This window comes from Monopterus albus, unplaced genomic scaffold (assembly GCF_001952655.1).
Source record: "Monopterus albus unplaced genomic scaffold, M_albus_1.0 scaffold1.1, whole genome shotgun sequence".
Classification (NCBI taxonomy): domain Eukaryota; kingdom Metazoa; phylum Chordata; class Actinopteri; order Synbranchiformes; family Synbranchidae; genus Monopterus; species Monopterus albus.
Genome location: NW_018127881.1, coordinates 126,190 through 144,603, shown reverse-complemented (window position 1 = coordinate 144,603; position 18,414 = coordinate 126,190). Strand labels below are relative to the sequence as shown.

The window sequence follows — 18,414 nt, the reverse complement described above, 5'->3', positions numbered from 1 at the left end:
TTTTACACACCATCACAGACAAAACATCAGTGCAGTAAAAGAAAAGGCTACATCAATAAATGAACCATCCCACTGTGCGGCAATTTCTCTCCACACATGCCCAAAGCAAACAGATGGCAAATATTCTGTGCATATTTAAGATGGTACCTAAGTGGCTACTGTGGCCTGAAATCTTTGTGGATGAGTCTTAGCATTCACATCAGAGTAGCCAACATGTACTGCTGTATGTGTGTTCTGTTCAACTACCACAGTCTATTTATGATTCATATTTGAAGGGGGAGTGCAGGCTGTGGAAAGCTGGCTCCCTGGTGAAGAGTGCCCTCAGAATGCAGGAAAACGTCCCAGCATGCACCCACACTCACGACGCCCCAAATCTTACACCCACAGTTTTGTCACCCAAGCCTGAGTGATGCATACTTTTGCTTTTTTCTAAACAAAAAGAAAATATTTCCATTGTTAAACACCATCAATCCAGTTCTTATTTTGCAATCACAGCTAACAACAAAACAGGGAAGCATTAATCCTTTACACTGATAATTAACGTCTAAACGTTTCCAGACTTTGATGCTTTCCTCACACTTCTCTTGTTGTTATTTCTGCCATCTGTTACATCAGCTAACTTCAAGGTTCACTAAACAAAGACAACTCTGGGTGATGTCTTGTCTCTGTCATTGATAATGAGGAACATCAACTTCACACAACACAGGGGTGGGATGCAATCCACTTGCATAATACTGCCAGTAGCTATTTACAGTGGCTGTGATTCACTGTCAAACTTTACAACCACAAGAGGACCTCAAGAGATGTGAGGAATCCTATGGAGAGTCACAGCAAGTTACTTGTAGGTTTACACCAGGGGAGTAGGAGAATCAGCTTAGATTTACATGACCACAGCAGTAAGTGATATTGAATGCAACACAGCAGAATAGTCTTGTAGCTGATACAATGCGTGGCAAAGAAAAATACCCTACTTTGACAAAATCCTCCAGAAGCGCAAACGCTATCAACAACAATTTATGGTGAGCTCTCAAATTTAGTCTGCACAAAGCATGAAAAGTGATATGTGCTCAGATTTATTCACCTCAGCATCACTTTTCAGCAGTTTATTTGCTACACCTAAGCAAATAAACCTAGCCCTTGACCCTCCCTGGGATTAGCTGATTGAGAGAAAAGCTGATACCAAACTGTGAAAAGCAGAGCTCTTATGGGATTGTCTCTCTGTCCAATCTCTGATATTCTTCCATTCCCCGAGCAAGACTACTTTACATAATCATAACCCATTTTGTGTGCATCATTAATTCAGTTCTAACTGAAGTCATTTAATCATTTCTTGGAGGAGGTGCAAGCTCTCACAGCTGAGCTTGATGATTTTAACCAGTCATGTCATGCACACCCAGCGTTACATTACAGAATGGCTCAGTCTGAGGCAGCCCACTAATGCTGCCACAATCCCTTTGAAACCTTAAAAAAAATGTTTGCTTTGATGGCTTCCTTGGCCATATGGGGGAGGCTACGTCCAACCTAACCTGCATCCTTGGACATACATGTAGTCTGACAGTCTTGATTCAAGCTCAAGCAATGTGGATAATTGTGGAAAGATTCTCTGGGTATGTAAGACAGCTTTAACTGTATTCTTTTGAGAAAGCAGTTTGAAAACTACTAAACCACAAAATGATAAATTCTAACTAACCTGAACGGAGAAAAAAAAAAAAAATCTTGTGATCAAGAATGAAAAGAGAAATACATCGACCATGTTCCAGGGTTTGCAAGCTTCAACTCTAAGGGGCACGGTTGACAGAAAAACAGTGACATGAGCACTGATCACTCCAGCATACTGTCTTCCTTTAGTGCTTAAAGCCACCATCAGCACTAAGCTTAGTGCTCTCCCATTCGATCTTTCACTCTCTCCTTCCTTCCCTTTTATTCACATTTCTTCAACCGCAAACACTACATGTTGTACCCTCAGCGCATTAATCTCTGAGCCTCATGTTGCATTTAGGGCTGCATTACCTTCATTTCACATCATATACAAGCCTGGTTCACAAACACGGAGTCTGTTATGTATGTTTGACAACAACGTGAAAACTAAGAATGTGAACAGCCACTGGCCTCCAGGCTTAAAATGATTTTACTCATTCAATATCATTAGCCTCAATAATAACAGTGTATCGACGTGGCGAGTCTGCCTCTAGGGAATCAGATGCACAGAACTGTGATGTGGCTTCAGACAACACTGCAGAGGACGCCTTTCCTCAAATTAACCCCCAGCTCAGTTAATCACCATACCACTAATTTTCACCACTTTAAAAAGACACATCTTGCCGTTTTCCTCCTTAAGGTTTAGGGCTTGAAAAGATAAACTGTTAATTAAAATACAATATTCGTCACAACTCAAGTCATTTATCATTTGCAAGACCATCCCTTAAAGACCATGTACAAACATTTTCTTCTTGTGATTGCAATCTTTGGTAAAAGAGTAGAACAGATACACAGTAAAATGATTAAAAACAAGAAAACCACAAACAAGCATTTAAAGTAAGGCTCTTCACCACATCTACATTGTGACATTTCTGCTGTGGTTTTAATATCACCACAGAAATATCTGTACAACAAGCTCAAAGAAGTGTTAAATTATATTCATTTTCAATCACAATAACTGCCAATATGTTCTAAAAATAAGGCAGCATGCCTTAGGATCATTACTCAAAGCAAGGCTAAAAAATGGGAAACTGGTAGATGAAAATATGGATTAATATTATAACATTATGAAGTCGCTTAGTGCTCATTTAAAATAATATTTTATGCCAAACAATTGTCTTTAGTGATCTGTTGATCTGCATGTGAGGAAATAAGTTCTACCAGGCTGAATAAAGTGTGAAGTGGGGAGCAGATACATTGCATTAACAGCCAGCTTGCTACAGATCATAATGTTACTGCCCTGGAAAACAATGTGAGCTCATTTTCTCACTGATCCTATCTCCAATTCTTTCCATTCTACATTTCGGTGTAATTTTCTATCCAATTCTCTACCCTCAGCACATTAATATGCTTTTACAGATTTTCAACTTCAAAATTGTTCCTTTTTCAGCCCTTGATTTCATAACTTCCTAACACAAATCTGCATTTGCAAAGACATAAGCATTTTGTTACAAATAATTCTTTGCTTGTCAACCTTTGCTTAAGCGTTCGATATAGAGTATGATAGATAAAACACAGGGGTTTCTTCATCCCTTTAAATAAAATACAAAACCTTTTAGCCATCACAAAAGCAATCAGAATGAAACCAACATAATCCTAAATACGACAGTTGATACATTCAAAAAACGGACTGTGGCGCGAGAAGACTATATGGACTCATCTTTCAAGCTGCACAAATGCGTTTACCATACTTTGTACTTCTTGTTTGTGTCACTCCTACACAGAACAAATAAGACATCAATGGCCATGGCCTAAATTCAAATTAGATAGATATTTAATTGATCCTGAGGGAAATTCAGGTGATGTCAACTATTTACCACTTAAGTACAAAGATCTGATAAAACTCCAAATGGCAATTCTCTCCTTAGGCTGTTTTTGTGATCCCACTTGATACAGTATGTAAAAGGTTTGGTAAGGCTTATTACTAGTATTGACGCAATGAAGCACTGTCATAAGTCTTAAACAGGTGGGATTTAACATTTTTGACAGGAGGAAGGGAAGAAAACAGGCATTAAAATATACTTTAGAAGAAGGTGGCAAATCCTCCAGTTTACAATCCCTCTAAATATTTAATATATGTCTGAAAGCTTTGGGGCCAAATGTATAGTGACCAGTCAACACTTTTTTAAATGTGACCCACCTATACTTCATGCCAGTCTTCATGCTTTGCTCGCTGGAGGAAGGCACACTCTGAACAGAGAGCTGTCCGAGACTGCGAGCTACCATCGCCACTGCTCTGAACTTGCAGCGGGTGCCTGTGTTAGGGCTGTTGGCATTCTGTCGGTTTAGCCGGTCCTCTGTATTGCGGCTGACCCCCCCACGATGGTCTGTGCACACTAATGACACCTGCATCCTGGCTTTTGATGGTCCTGTATGATACTGCAATTAAAGTCACCTCCAGCTAAATCAGGTAAGTCAAAACTCCCAGGGGCAGAAAACCAGAGAATCCTCTAAAGAGCCTGTGACTGTTCAGTCTGCAGGACTCAACAAGAGTGTCTCTGTTAAAAATCACTGCCCAGTTGTTACAGCGACTGACCAGCTCACAATATACAGCCAAAAAAAAAAAAAAAAAAAAAAAAAAAAGAACGGCAGAGGGGTAGGAGAGTAGATTGCAATGTATTCAGCCTGTGAGGGACTGGTGATCAGGTGAAAACAAAATTCTCTCCAAGAGAGTTCAAAGCCAAGCACAACATTACAGCATCTCTCTCTCAGCTGGTGACAAAAACAAATTTGCAATCAACGCAAACACATAAGGCGTAGTTCCAGTAAAATTCAATAAATACCATTAAAATCAGAATCTTCTAAAAACCAGAGTCCAAAAAAGCAGAGACTGTACGAATTTCCTTGATTCATCTGGGTCTCCTCCTCCTCTCGCTTTATCTATTAATCAGAGGCTCATCAGAGCCTGAAAGGCAGATCTTGCAATTTCCTTTTAAATCTAAACTCAGAGCTAGAGGTAACACCTCTTGCTGCCAAGCATTAAGAGTGAAAACGCACAGATCCACACAAAGAAATGAAGAGAACAAAACATCACACACAGTTCCAGGAGTCCATCTCCCCCCCTCTGAGTCCACCTTGACAGCCGCGCTGGCTGTTGAATATTCTAATGAATATTACTGAATGTTGGCAAAATGGCTATTTCAAATTCACATTCCAGCTCTGACCGTTGCCTGGATTAAACTTATATCGGTATGCCTTGTGCTCAGCATAAAGCCGCACGGTGCACACAGACAAGAGATGGGAGGAGAGAGGGGAGGGAGTGTGGTGGGAGGGATATGAAGAAAGGCTTTGAGGGGGAATATTCAGAGTGCTACAGCGGCATGAGGGAGCAAGGCATTAAAATCTTTTGTGTTTACAACAGCTTTCTTAAGAAAAGGGTAGTACATTTGCTGTGTTCTTCTTTGTCCATCTGTTGCACCGCAGTGTGGTTTAATATAGTTTATTCTGACAGGAGAAAAGAGGGAAGCTACATGCTCACTAGTCACAGCTTAGCCAAGGCAATAGCCTATGGCCCCAGAAAAGAGGGCTCTCACATGGGTCTGTTCAACTGCTCATGTATTGTTTATTATGTAACTTAATCTGTGGAAATATATGTCAAAGACAACATACACCCCGAATGACTGAAATAAATGCTTCAGTCTTGTACATTCATCAAAGTCTTCAGCACAGTCGCTTCTAGAAATAAAATTATAAAGATGATAGGTTAAAGCTCAAGTAGCCAAAAACAGCTTAATACTTTATAACCAGTTACTGTTATATTTGTCATTGTTATTAAAACTGACCTGACAGTGAAATCATTCTTAGGTGAGCTGAGTAGGTACAAGTGTGAGACTGAATATTAAAACTGTGATAATGGACAGAGGTTCAAAGTAAACACCACACCAGTGCTGGGACTCAACACAAAAGTGGGTGCAGACTGAAGAGACGGTAGATGAGACACATGTTCCCAGAAATATAATACACAAGCTTATCTGAGTGGACCAGCTAGTGTGCCACGGAGATAATGAAAAGAGATGCCATCAGGGACAGAAGACACGTCTAGTAAAGCAGTAGCTTCCATCAAAAGAATCCAAAAAAAAAAAAAAAAAAGGAAGGGCCGTTGGAGCTATGAACTCTTGGTCTTCTGGACATAAATAAAACCTCTGAGCGGAAAGGTGGGTTAATTCAAATGAAATAAGATGTGCAGAGAGCAGACAAGTCAGGCTCAAGAGGGCTGTTCAAACACTCAGTCTTCTAAGTGAAACAGAGTGAGGAGCTTTAAATGGATACCTCAGTCTCAACATTGTAGTGGATATATGTATGCAAGGAGAAGGAGAAGAAGGAGAAGGAGAAGAAGAAGAACTGTATGTAGTCAAGATCAATGGGCTTTGGTCACCTTCCCATGTTTGTGTCCTGCACTCTGGGTGATGAGGAACAGATTTGAGGCTGAAAACATTCCCTCCACCTGTCTGCTCACTTTGACAGAGCAATTGAGCATGAGAGCAATAGTCTGACCTGGCATCCATTTATGACAGGATATGGTCCACACACATTTGCCACCACTGTCATGAAAATGTGATTCCACTATTCACTGCTTCAGGGCCTGAGGGGTTGTGACATGAGAATGGTTCTGACAAGGCCAGAGACAGGAACTCAGGCTGCACAGATACAGAGTAAGTCTGGTGAGCCACCGAACAACCCTGACAAAAATTCAGCAGCCCCAGCTAGATATGGAAAGATGTTATCAATATCTAGCCGATGGTACGCCTAATATTCAAGTACTGAGATCATAAAAAAGGTATCCAGTATATAGTTGGGGTTTTTATAACCCTGTGGTGAATGATTTCTTGTTGTTGACCCTTTATTTATCTGAAAATATATGAAAATGCAATACAAGGTACAGTAATCAATACAAGCATGCATCCTCAGACAGAGTAGCAATACATCTCCTATATAAATCAGATTCATTTTGTCCAGCTGATTGCTGCAGTGTTGTTTGCATCTGGTGTTGGGAGTCGGTCTGTTCTCTACTCAAACCCGTTTCATTTTAACAGTCCTGTAAAAATGTCTAAATAAAAATTACACAACACCCCATGAGCCAACACCTTGTAATTAATAAATACACCAGAAGGTATAAACTGCTCCAAAAATATGCCAACTGAGTGAGCAGCAAATATGCTCAATCCAATAAGCCATGCCTGTCACATCTACTATGATTTAATAATTCACAACAAGCACATCTGCCAACTGTCTCCAGACTGAGAGCAACTGTTTTATTGCCTTTGACTGTATCTGGAAAACAAAAAAGGACCAAAAGACCAGATCAACAGAGGAGACGATCATTAAAGATGACTGACACATTATCACTGCATGATGACACATACGGTTCTCCTGAAGAAATCATGTTAGCAGGCTTTACTGTGAGCATGCCTGTTGCACATTTTAAGGGCCTACACCTACTGCTGTCAAGTGAAAAAAAAAATGATGTGAAAACTTTTACATCTCTTTTGTTAGAAACCTGCAACCTTCTCTTATCAACATACAGCACTCCTACAGTGCAGTCATGACATGGTTGAAGGGGAGGTGTTTCTTCTGTGTGCCACACTTGCTCCATAAACTACCTCAGTGTTTGCTGTATGTCATTACTGAGATTTTAACTAGCATGACACATCAAACTGCACTGGAGAGGACATGCTGCTGCCCTGCTAGGGAGCCCAGACTAAAGGTCAGTCTGAACAAATGCTGACACTTTTATCTCATTTGGTCATTCATAAAAACTTTAATAGGGATTGCTTTTCTCATCACTATAATCGGGCGACTACAGGCCTGAACTATGAGCTGCTTTGTGTTCATTCATCAGAGTCTACTGGAGCACATTGGGAATGAACCTCTTCATTGTTGGCCACAAGACAAATCAGTCATAAAGTATGCTGAACTAAAAATAAAAAACTCTGATCTTTACATAATGCATCAGAGTGCTGCTGTTAAATTGCTAATTAGTGACACTGTTTAGGGTGCACACAGCAGTGTGATTCAGAATGTGCTGAAGCCAGTACACAGGTGTTCTCTTGTGATAAAGTCATTTTTCTATCAATGTGGAGGAGAACAGAGAACAGTATCTGAAAAAAGAAAGAAAAAAAACTATCAGCTCCCATTGTTAGTGCTGGACTCAGCAGCTGGTTGGTAGATAGCAGTAGGGAACAAATCTCAGCGTAAAGAAAAGAAATCCATCTCCTCCCACTCCACATATTATCACAATGTCCTCCTTGTGTCGTAGTCTTCGCCTCCTTGCTTTGATTAAGTGCCTGATTTGTGACTATCTAAAAATCTACTGAGCTGCTAAAATCCCTCTCAGGCACTCAATCACTCTGAGTGAATGCTGAGCCCTGATAGGGCCTTGCACTTCATTCAAAGAGAGGGGTGGGGAGAGGAGAGAAAAGCTGTATATATGTCGGTACCCAAACATGTGTGTTCCACTAATCAGGACTACAGCAGAGTAAAATTTAGCAATACCAACAAAGGCACTCTTTGTTAAGGGGTGTGCAGATGCAGAAGGAAAACAAAAGCCTTGAGGACAACAATATTCGGACTCAAATACAATATGCACTATAGCCTAACGGTTGTACTTGCAAACAAGCAAACATCAGTAAAAATAAACTGTGGAAATGTATCCCAATTACTGACAACCCTACATCCATTTCCAGTACCAGAGGAGGAAGCTGCAGGACACACACACACACACTTAAAATTACTGGTTTTGCTCTGCTCATAGCTGTAGCCCTGAGTAGGAAGAGGTTGTGGCAGTCTGCTGTATCATAATGAAGCCTCAGGAGTCCATTCTGGTTGTACAGGAGTTCCAGCTCAGACAACCGACCTCTCCTTAGCTACAGCACATGCACTGTATATTGCGGGTAGGGATTACCATGGCACAGTGGGGAAGACTACTGTAACTACTGTAATCTATAAAACAACAGAAGCTACACCAACCACAAAGTTACTGTCATGAGTAGTGTTGTTTCATCATAAAAGCAGTGTTGGCTCTAAAAATAGTTTTACTGGCACTCTGAAACTGGACACAGTGAACCACAATCAAATGCAAATAATGCCTTTAGCTACTGAAAGGACTACCAAATTTGACTTTTGTCATCGCAGCAAGTATCTTATGTGGTCTTTAACTAATTTGCTCTTGTGGCAGTCTGGGGACCTCCACTGAGCCCAGATTAGCACATGAACTGGCACCCAGAGATCCTGCAGGGTGCAAGGCCTGATCCAAGCTAGTTTAGCAAGCATCAGTTTTCTGTAGTCCTGTGTAGGGACCAGCAGAGGGATCAGCAAACTTAAACTTCATTTAAAATCTGCAGTTAAGCAGGGGTCTTCAACCTGGGTAAACCTACCTCAGTTCATAAATATTAAGTCACAGATAGCTCAACTACTTCATCATCTCACTCTAACTCGGCCTTCTGTCTTTCTGTGAACATAAGAAAACCTATCCAGGGGCATTAGGCCAGGAAAAAGTCATTTGTGGTTGGCAGTCTTTGTTAGTGCCGTGTATACCTGGGCAGGCAGAATGACCACAGTTGTATCATGTATAACTGTCGGCCAGCTGTACAATGGAGGTTTAAGCTCCACTTACTGAAGGTTTAACTGAACAGCATTAGTGAGGATTTGAGTAATTTAGTGAAAGGAATAGGATCCCTGTGATGGGGAGTGTTGAGGCAGAGGACTGTGTGTGGAGTTGAGAGTGGATGAAAGGGCTTAAGAAAGTTAATGGAAAGTGATGTGAGGTCACAGACTGACAGTGTTGATCGACAGATATTGTAATGCTTTTCTGGCAGCTTAATGAATCCTGAGGCTGTGTCTGAACATTTCTACTGGCTGACTGTCTCATTAATATCATGAGGATGGAACTGATTGAAGCAGATATATCTTTAAGAAACAACAACGCATATGTATTATTTTATAGATTTTATCAAGATCTTGTTTAGTTTGTGTATTTTAATCAAATGCAATTGTATATATTTCTGACCTGAATTAAGCTGTAACAAAGAGCTACTGGGGGTTTTAAACAGCTGTCATGCAAATACAAAAAAAAAAAAAAGTTTCAAATTAGGTTTAGCTAAGGCTGAATACTATTCCAATGACTCTGGGAATTCCCGAGGAAACAAAAGAGTAAAGAGAGACATAGGTCACATCTGTGAGCAGTGAGTGCTGCAATCCTTAATTCTCCAGTGAACATGACAAATTCCCTGCAGACAGCAGGGCTCAGGAGGCGCCGTCATTTCAGCTGCCTCCCTTTGACACATGTAGCAGAGTAGAAGAGCTGAAACAATGGGGAAAAATAGGACGGGGAACCCCTGTTCTTATGTAACAAAGTGATAATGTCCTCCTAGTTTTAGCTGATGCTCTGTAATAAAAATGTTTGTTAAATTCAGGAAATGGTGATTATACACTGCATATCTGCAATATTTATATTGATGCAATGGATTACAATAGCCAAGATACTGTACATATCCATCCATGCTTCAAATACAATACATGATGAAGTGAACGAACAGCGCAGGTTTAAGTAAAATATGCTGACCAATCCAACAGCAGGGTACTGAAATAAAACAGGACTGAGTTACATAGTTCCAGCGAGCACACTCACTAATCTCAAGAAAGAAAGAGAGGAGGGAGCAGAATAATCTGTTCTGTTCAATGAAAGATCCCCCTGCCTGCCTGTGGGAGTTTGTCACACCTAAGGGAATGTTCACACAGAGATGTGTTGCTAGGCAGAAATGCTTTCTACTGCATGTTTTAAGTGCCCCAGTATTCTGTGCTCAGACTGTTTTAAGAAACAGTAATGAAGGGAATTGGTGTGGAAAGCAAAGACTTAAAAAATCCAAACCAAGTACCCATTATTAAAAATAAATAAATACATAAATCTAGAGAAAGCATTAGAAGCATGAGTAGAAGCATAACTTTTACAATTACATAATTGTAATTATTTATTTAAACAATTTTCAGTTTGATTTCATTAAGCTAAATAGCACAGAAAACATTCTTGGGGTCAACAGAAATTCACTGATGGCTGCGAGTTAAAATTTCTTACCGACACAACCAACCCCATCAACTATTTTTGCACAGAATTAGAACATGGACTGGTAATTTTGTCCTGTAATTTCTTTGGTACTACTGAACACTTTGTTTTGTCAGCTCTTAAAATCAACTTTGATATATTGCAAGGACTAATTGTGGGACCAGTTCTGTCATGACAAGATATCATTTGCTAACACAACATCACTTTTCATTTTGTTCTTGGTCTACAAATAAGAGAAGCATGTTTGTTCAAGTCTAATAATATTAGCAAGCTTCTATATAATATACTGTTGCTCCTACTATGATGTGAAACTGGATATGCCTCAATGTTTCAGTGTACTGAACTGTAATAAGAACCACTGGTGCTGTGATGTTCTTGAAAATCCACAGCTCTGATGGACAACAATGACTGTTTACAGGGAACCACCTAGCAAATGAAATCTGAACTGCCATTAAGGATACACAGTAATTTATTATTGAAACAACATAAGAGGAAAAAAAAACATCTGAGCCGGATTTCTGCCAGACATTAATGCAGCACATCTGGTGTTCACTGAGAAGTTCAAGAGAGAAGGAAAGAAAAAGACATAGCCCTAGGAGAGCTTTAAAACCCACAAAGCATTTTATTCAAGCATGGAACTTGGCAGTTTAGAATGTATGTTGTTAAGTAAAAACTTTTATGAAATGCAAAGCAACAGCACAATTTTAAAGCCCGAGCGTCTAAAAGGCTGAAGGACTCCCCCACTGTCACTGCTGGGTATTCATACCAAGTAAAGAGTAATCCCCCCGCAGCCACAAGCGACATACACATAGACACCTTAATATATAAAGAAAAACACAGTTATGGCAGAAAGGTATGAAAGGTGTTTCCAGCAAAACATTCCGTATGATGAAGTAAAAAACAGATAGAAGGAACAAAACCACCAACTAAAAAACCCTAATTATGCTAGCAGTAATAAACATTTGAACCGCGATCCAACAAATAGTGTTGATATTGATTATAACCATAGAAACTGGAAGCAACTTCACTTAAAATACCTTCTGTTTCTCAAAAATTCACTTGCATTTTGTCAAATAAAAGCAACAGTAACTACATGTGTGACAAGGTTACATCCCTGTGAAATTCAAGGCTGTGCTTCTTGACACAAATCAATCTAAGATGTAAACATTCACAAATTGCAAATCAGGAAGATAATGACTGACTATTTCATGTAATCATTTAGTGATGAAATCCAAGATGAAAAAGTTATACACATAGCACATTCAAACATCTAACTGTACTAACCCATACACTGTGATCATGAGGACATCTAGTTCAGATACCACAAATAAGAGACTGTTAAACTGAAACAACAACAACAACAAAAAAAAAACAAAAAAAAAGAGTTGTGCAATCCCTGGCATTCCCGCCTCTTGTGCCCACACTCTGACTAGAACATTCTGACAAGCTGTCAGACTGGGCCAGCCAGAGATAGCTCAAAGAAGAGCTGGAGAGGTCATCACTGGAAACCAAATCTATCACTACAAATATCTAACCATCATCTCCCACACCGGTGACAAAGATGAAGCATGCCCACTTTTGCAGCTCTCATCAAAGGAGCAAGACTATGAGGCAGTGGGCTCAAGGTGAAATAGCAGATGAACAGGTTAGGCTGAAGCCCACCCAGCTGTACCAAGCTGCAGCTGTGGATACGAGACTGTTGCTAAATTTAACCCTTGAGTCGGGATCGCCTGAAGGAAAACATCAGTTGCCCCAGCTCAAACATAAATGCTGCTGAGATTTAGAAAATTATATATTAGCAGTCTAGAGAGGCTCAGTGCAGATGTCTCAGCAAAATATTTGTATAGGTATGTCAGAGGAAAATGAGTGAAAGAGAAAGACATAGGTAAAGTAAAAAAGAAAGATGTGTTTAGACATCAAGAATACATTTGAATGAGCCTAAGAAGAATGCATTCCTCGATGCTGCCACCTTGCGACAAACTGCCATTTAAAATTGGGATGGTCATCTCTTGTTCAAGCTTCATTACCAAGCAATGTTCAAAATAAAGTGATTAAAACTCACTCAACATGACAGTGTAGGAGTGTTAAGAGTGATGCACTCGCTGCACTCTATTCAGCGAATACATTACAGCACTGAGTGCAGTGGGAGGCATTACCAATGTGTGATACTTTGTGTCAAGTGAAACCCGTGCACCACCTGGTGGAGATCAGCTGTTGCTTACAGAACAGGGAGCTCCAAGTGAACACATTTCTGACTCAATGAATGCAACACACTGTACACACTAAAACTTGATATTCTACAGCTTGCTTTACAAAACTGTAAAATGGCAACACCTGTCTGTTAGCTTCAGACCTCTACTGTTTATTGAGCGTTACATGCTCTACATTGCATTTGTTTCTTTTTGATTTCTTAGGGAAAAGCTGAAAGGATGAATTTCTGTCAGTGTTTACTACTATAAAGATCAAACAAATGGTCAAGTAATCAGTTATTTGATCCCCTAAAAAGTAATGGCAAACTTTTTGAGAACTGATTAATCATGTCAGCCATTTCCAAGAAAAATATCTAGTAGCAGCTTCTACAATGTGAAGACTTTCTCTGTTTTATATAGTCTAACTGAACATTAGGGCAACCACTAAGAATTAATTTCACCACTGATCACTCTGGCTATTTACAAATTTTGTGCTGTGTCCACAAAATATCTGAAAATACTAAAAAAGCTGAAAACTGAAAAAACCGAAACTGAGCATTAAGGGCTGTAATATGAACAAAGCCATAAAAGTTATTAAATCCTTAGATACGTGTCCATCTGCAGATCACAGCTTTTCACAATGAGCAGATAAGGTTTACAGTCCATCAAGGAACAGTTATAGCCAAACATAAGACAGTCATTACCACATCCATTAGTGTTAAGTCACTCCAGAAATCTATACTCCATAAGTCAGACTATAGGAGACAAGGCCTCCAGTCTCAAGCAGGCCCCTTAAACCACTGCCTAGTGCTTTCAGTTAAACGACTCGGACACTAGGAAAGGTTTTCCAGTGTCAAAATGGACCGGCTGAGTGGTAGTATCTGGGCAAAATAATGGAAATAGAGCAATCTAATATTTCCAACACATATTCAGGAATAAGGATATTTCTTAAGTACACGCTACTATTATTTCAGAGTGACCAGTATTTGAGCATTAGTACTGTATGTTCTGTTGATTTAGAGCTGGGAAAGTAGATATGGGAGTGGTGTTACAAAAAGCAACTGCTCCTTAATAGCACTAAGTGTTTCTCCCTATGAAGAAGGTCTGAGGATATCTTCCGAAAAGATGTTACAGAAGAAGAAGAAGAATACAATACATTTTTAACCAGGTTTGTTGGAAAGGGTGATGGTACTGCAAAGAATGATTAAATGCAGCTTAATAGCAATGTTGGCCCACCATCCTGAACACAGCTGAAATAATCATGAGCTTAAGTCTGAGGCTGTATGCACCGCACTTGCTAACCTAACTCCAGCACTAATTACAGAATTGCAGGTGATCAGGATACAAGAAAGAGCAGAAGCTGGCAGGATTTCCTATGTTAGGCAAGCTAAGACTCCTGTGGTAAACCAATACCAATGGTTAAATGCAACACTGTAAAGGTATAGCATAAATCACACTAAATATTTCTTAAACAAATTCACTAGAATGAACAGAAAAAACAAAATGATTCTCATCACAGATAGAGCTTTATTGTTAATAATGTGTAAGTGCTAGCTACTGTAGGAGGCTTTCTGGGGGTTTGTAAGCAAAGAAACACACCTGCTCCTAGGAATACTAAACTCCCTTTCAACATGCATACTCACAAAGCTGCACCTGAGCCTCTCATGGTCCAGTGAATGAGCTTTACACACTATGGAAATAACTACAGGCAAAGTAACATGCCAGAGGCAGCAACATTCAACACTGCCTGCAGGAGACACTAAAAATCACTCACAACACAGCAACAGCAGCCAATCATACCTGCATTCAAGTCACTGGTCTCTGTTAAAAACAACAGCAGCCATGGCTATGTGTGATGAACACTATCCATTTATACAACAATATCAGCTTAACAGACCTTATTAGCACAACAGCTGCTAAGCCTGCTGCACTGGCTCAATCCTGTCAATAGCAACAGCCCAGAAAATAGCCAGTTGGTTTCCTGTCACTGGGTTGATAGCACAGACTAAACAAAAGTGGAAGAAGGTCTGAGGATATCTTCAGAAAAGATGTTACAGAAGAAGAAGAAGAATACAATACATTTTTAACCAGGTTTGTTGGAAAGGGTGATGGTACTGCAAAGAATGATTAAATGCAGCTTAATAGCAATGTTGGCCCACCATCCTGAACACAGCTGAAATAATCATGAGCTTAAGTCTGAGGCTGTATGCACCGCACTTGCTAACCTAACTCCAGCACTAATTACAGAATTGCAGGTGATCAGGATACAAGAAAGAGCAGAAGCTGGCAGGATTTCCTATGTTAGGCAAGCTAAGACTCCTGTGGTAAACCAATACCAATGGTTAAATGCAACACTGTAAAGGTATAGCATAAATCACACTAAATATTTCTTAAACAAATTCACTAGAATGAACAGAAAAAACAAAATGATTCTCATCACAGATAGAGCTTTATTGTTAATAATGTGTAAGTGCTAGCTACTGTAGGAGGCTTTCTGGGGGTTTGTAAGCAAAGAAACACACCTGCTCCTAGGAATACTAAACTCCCTTTCAACATGCATACTCACAAAGCTGCACCTGAGCCTCTCATGGTCCAGTGAATGAGCTTTACACACTATGGAAATAACTACAGGCAAAGTAACATGCCAGAGGCAGCAACATTCAACACTGCCTGCAGGAGACACTAAAAATCACTCACAACACAGCAACAGCAGCCAATCATACCTGCATTCAAGTCACTGGTCTCTGTTAAAAACAACAGCAGCCATGGCTATGTGTGATGAACACTATCCATTTATACAACAATATCAGCTTAACAGACCTTATTAGCACAACAGCTGCTAAGCCTGCTGCACTGGCTCAATCCTGTCAATAGCAACAGCCCAGAAAATAGCCAGTTGGTTTCCTGTCACTGGGTTGATAGCACAGACTAAACAAAAGTGAATGATATCTGTGCAGATTCTCAGTCATCCAGGTCATAGGAAACCGCAACCGAAATAACCTTGGAAATCAACTGAACTTGAAATTCTAGATTGAAGACGTTTCACCTCTCATCCAAGAGGCTTCATCAGTTCTTGGATGAGAGGTGAAACGTCTTTAATCTAGAATTTCAAGTCCAGTTGATTTCCAAGGTTATTCAAAAGTGAATGATTCAAATTTTCTGTCTCGTTTTTGCCTTGATGAAGCATATGGTATAGCAGTAGTATTATATAGTAGTGCATCTATGAACAATCTTTGGGGGTATAAAACAAATGTATAAATTTAAGTCTTGGCCTTTTACATTTCAACTAAATTCTGGGGTAACAACAAATTCAATATTTTTGGCACAATGTCTTTATATAGCTTTGATAATGTGAAAATTCTGTGAATGACAGCAGATGAGAAAGGCATGCAACTCCAAAACAAGCTTTTCAGGACCATGGAAAACATCCATGTTTTCAGCTTTGTGACAGAACATCTTTCTATTTAGCTTAAAAAATAGGAGAACTTTCAAAATCCATAATAGAATCAAGACCCAATCAAGTCAGTTACAACATTAAAATAAGCTCAGAAAACACCAGTTTATATCAAGTCAATATTTAAACCTATATTACAATATTATGACAATTATGCCAAAATCATAAACATCTAATCTGCTATCATTAGATTTATATTTGCTACATCTCCCAGGTCTACTTTGACCACACTTAAAGTACTTATTTTTGTCTTCATGTGACAGAAGTCTCTGTACAGTAAATGGGAAAGTGCAACCAAAGAAGAAGAGAGACTATAAAAATGATCACGGGGAATAGGAAAGAAATGTCTGAGCGATATTTTAAGGGGTGAGGTAACTCCTTACGGAGCAGTCTGTCCTTCCCATCTAGTGGCAAATATGCCACCGACCTAGATGATTAAAATAAAACCCGAGCCCCAGTAACTTTGCACAAGTGCAGTCTGACCAGAGGACAGAGACTGCACTGATATTAATAAAACAGAGGCAGATAAACATGGCTCCAGCCACGTTTCTGATGAGAACATTTATCTAAACAAAATCAATACCAAAAGTACAAAATAATCATTTTATAATCAACCAAAAATACTAACAAAACAAACCTGTTCAGTGGAACCTCAAATGTCTGACCTCCCTCGACCACAAAGCCACTCTCATCTGCGGATTCTCAGCACCCATCACTGTCCAGGTCTCCAGAGTATCCGAGTCCCTGTCCCCCTCTTACCTGTACTTCATGCCTGTCTGATAGGACACACACTCCTCCAGGGCCAGGCCATTCATCTTCAGGAAATCTTCCATGTTCTTAATCTGAGCAGCAACTCTCTGTTCCCGGAGTCTCTGCAGCTCAGCCTGGTCAGTGGGCCTGGCCGGTGGCTGGTTCAGCCCCTGGTCCGAGTGGTAGCGGTTGATCCCGCTCCGGATGCTTTCGCTGTATGACATAGACAGCATCTTGCCGCTGCCACTGCTGCTGCTCTTCCGCACACCGCTACCTGGCGCTGCCGGTTTGGAGATCTGCAGGTTTTCAGGAGGACAGTAACTTGACTTTCCCCTGATGAGAGGACCTCGTGGGCCACCAGCGTACCCTCCCGCAAACATGCCCTCCCTCCACCCCTCTACTCCTTCTTGTGATGCTGAGGCGACCCGTGCAGTGAAGAATAAAGTAGGGACACGGATGGAGCAAGGAGCCAGCAGGGTACAGACACCTTCTCAAGTAGTATCTGCTACCATTAAAAAACAGCTCTCCTACTTAGGGGCAGCACATGGCCATGCATACCGTAATTAGAGTCACACAACACAGCCTTCCCCTGATAGGTGCACAATGGCAGGGTTACACTGATAGGGAGCATTCAGGTGACTTGCTGGTGATTAACGAGCATGAGCAAAGAGGGCACATGCTAGTGCACCTGCAAAAGGGGAGACATTCAAACATGCACCAAGCAATAGGAGGGGACACTGTTCCTGTTCTCACCTCTGACTGGACTAAGCCAAGAGACAAACCTTCTGGGAGTAGTCCAGAATAAAATGAATCTATCCCACAAAAAAAGAGGTAAAAGCACTAAAGGAATCTCAAAACAACTCCATTATATATAAAGGGTAGCTCTTTAAAGTAAACTGGAGCTTTATTTCTGACTAGACAGCTAGGCCAGCTGTGTTTTTGATTTTCAAAAACTATCAGTTTTAACCATGAAGCCTTTCCTCTTATGTTCTAGTGAACAGGCTACAAACATATTTTTACTTATGCCCTTGACTCTACAATACAGCTCTTCTAAAAGTGTTGCACTGAATTTCATCATTAGAGGGCAATACTGTGTTAGTTCCACCATTACTACAAAATGCAGCTTAATACCAAAGCACTAAGCACTGACCACGTGTTGAGCCAGTAACTTTATATTAATACATTATTAATGTATAATGCTCTGACCTGCACAACAACGCTGTTGAAACATATATATATATATATATATACACACACACATATAC

The 18,414-nt window shown here is 40.2% G+C and overlaps 1 protein-coding gene across 5 annotated transcripts in view; it reads right to left on the bottom strand.

The window, feature by feature from the left end:
• The window catches only part of kcnab2a (potassium voltage-gated channel subfamily A regulatory beta subunit 2a), a 67,227-nt gene that overhangs the window by 20,885 nt on the left and 27,928 nt on the right, over window positions 1-18,414 (bottom strand). Inside the window, exon 1 of one of the 5 annotated variants that reach the window (XM_020602242.1) lies at window positions 3,839-4,220. The exons of 3 other annotated variants lie outside the window; for them this stretch is intronic. In XM_020602242.1, coding sequence (XP_020457898.1) covers window positions 3,839-4,050 — 212 coding nt within the window. In that variant the 5' untranslated portion in view covers window positions 4,051-4,220. Of the gene's footprint in view, window positions 1-3,838; window positions 4,221-18,414 lie in introns of those variants that run through there. One more of the 5 variants, XM_020602164.1, reaches the window with a different exon arrangement.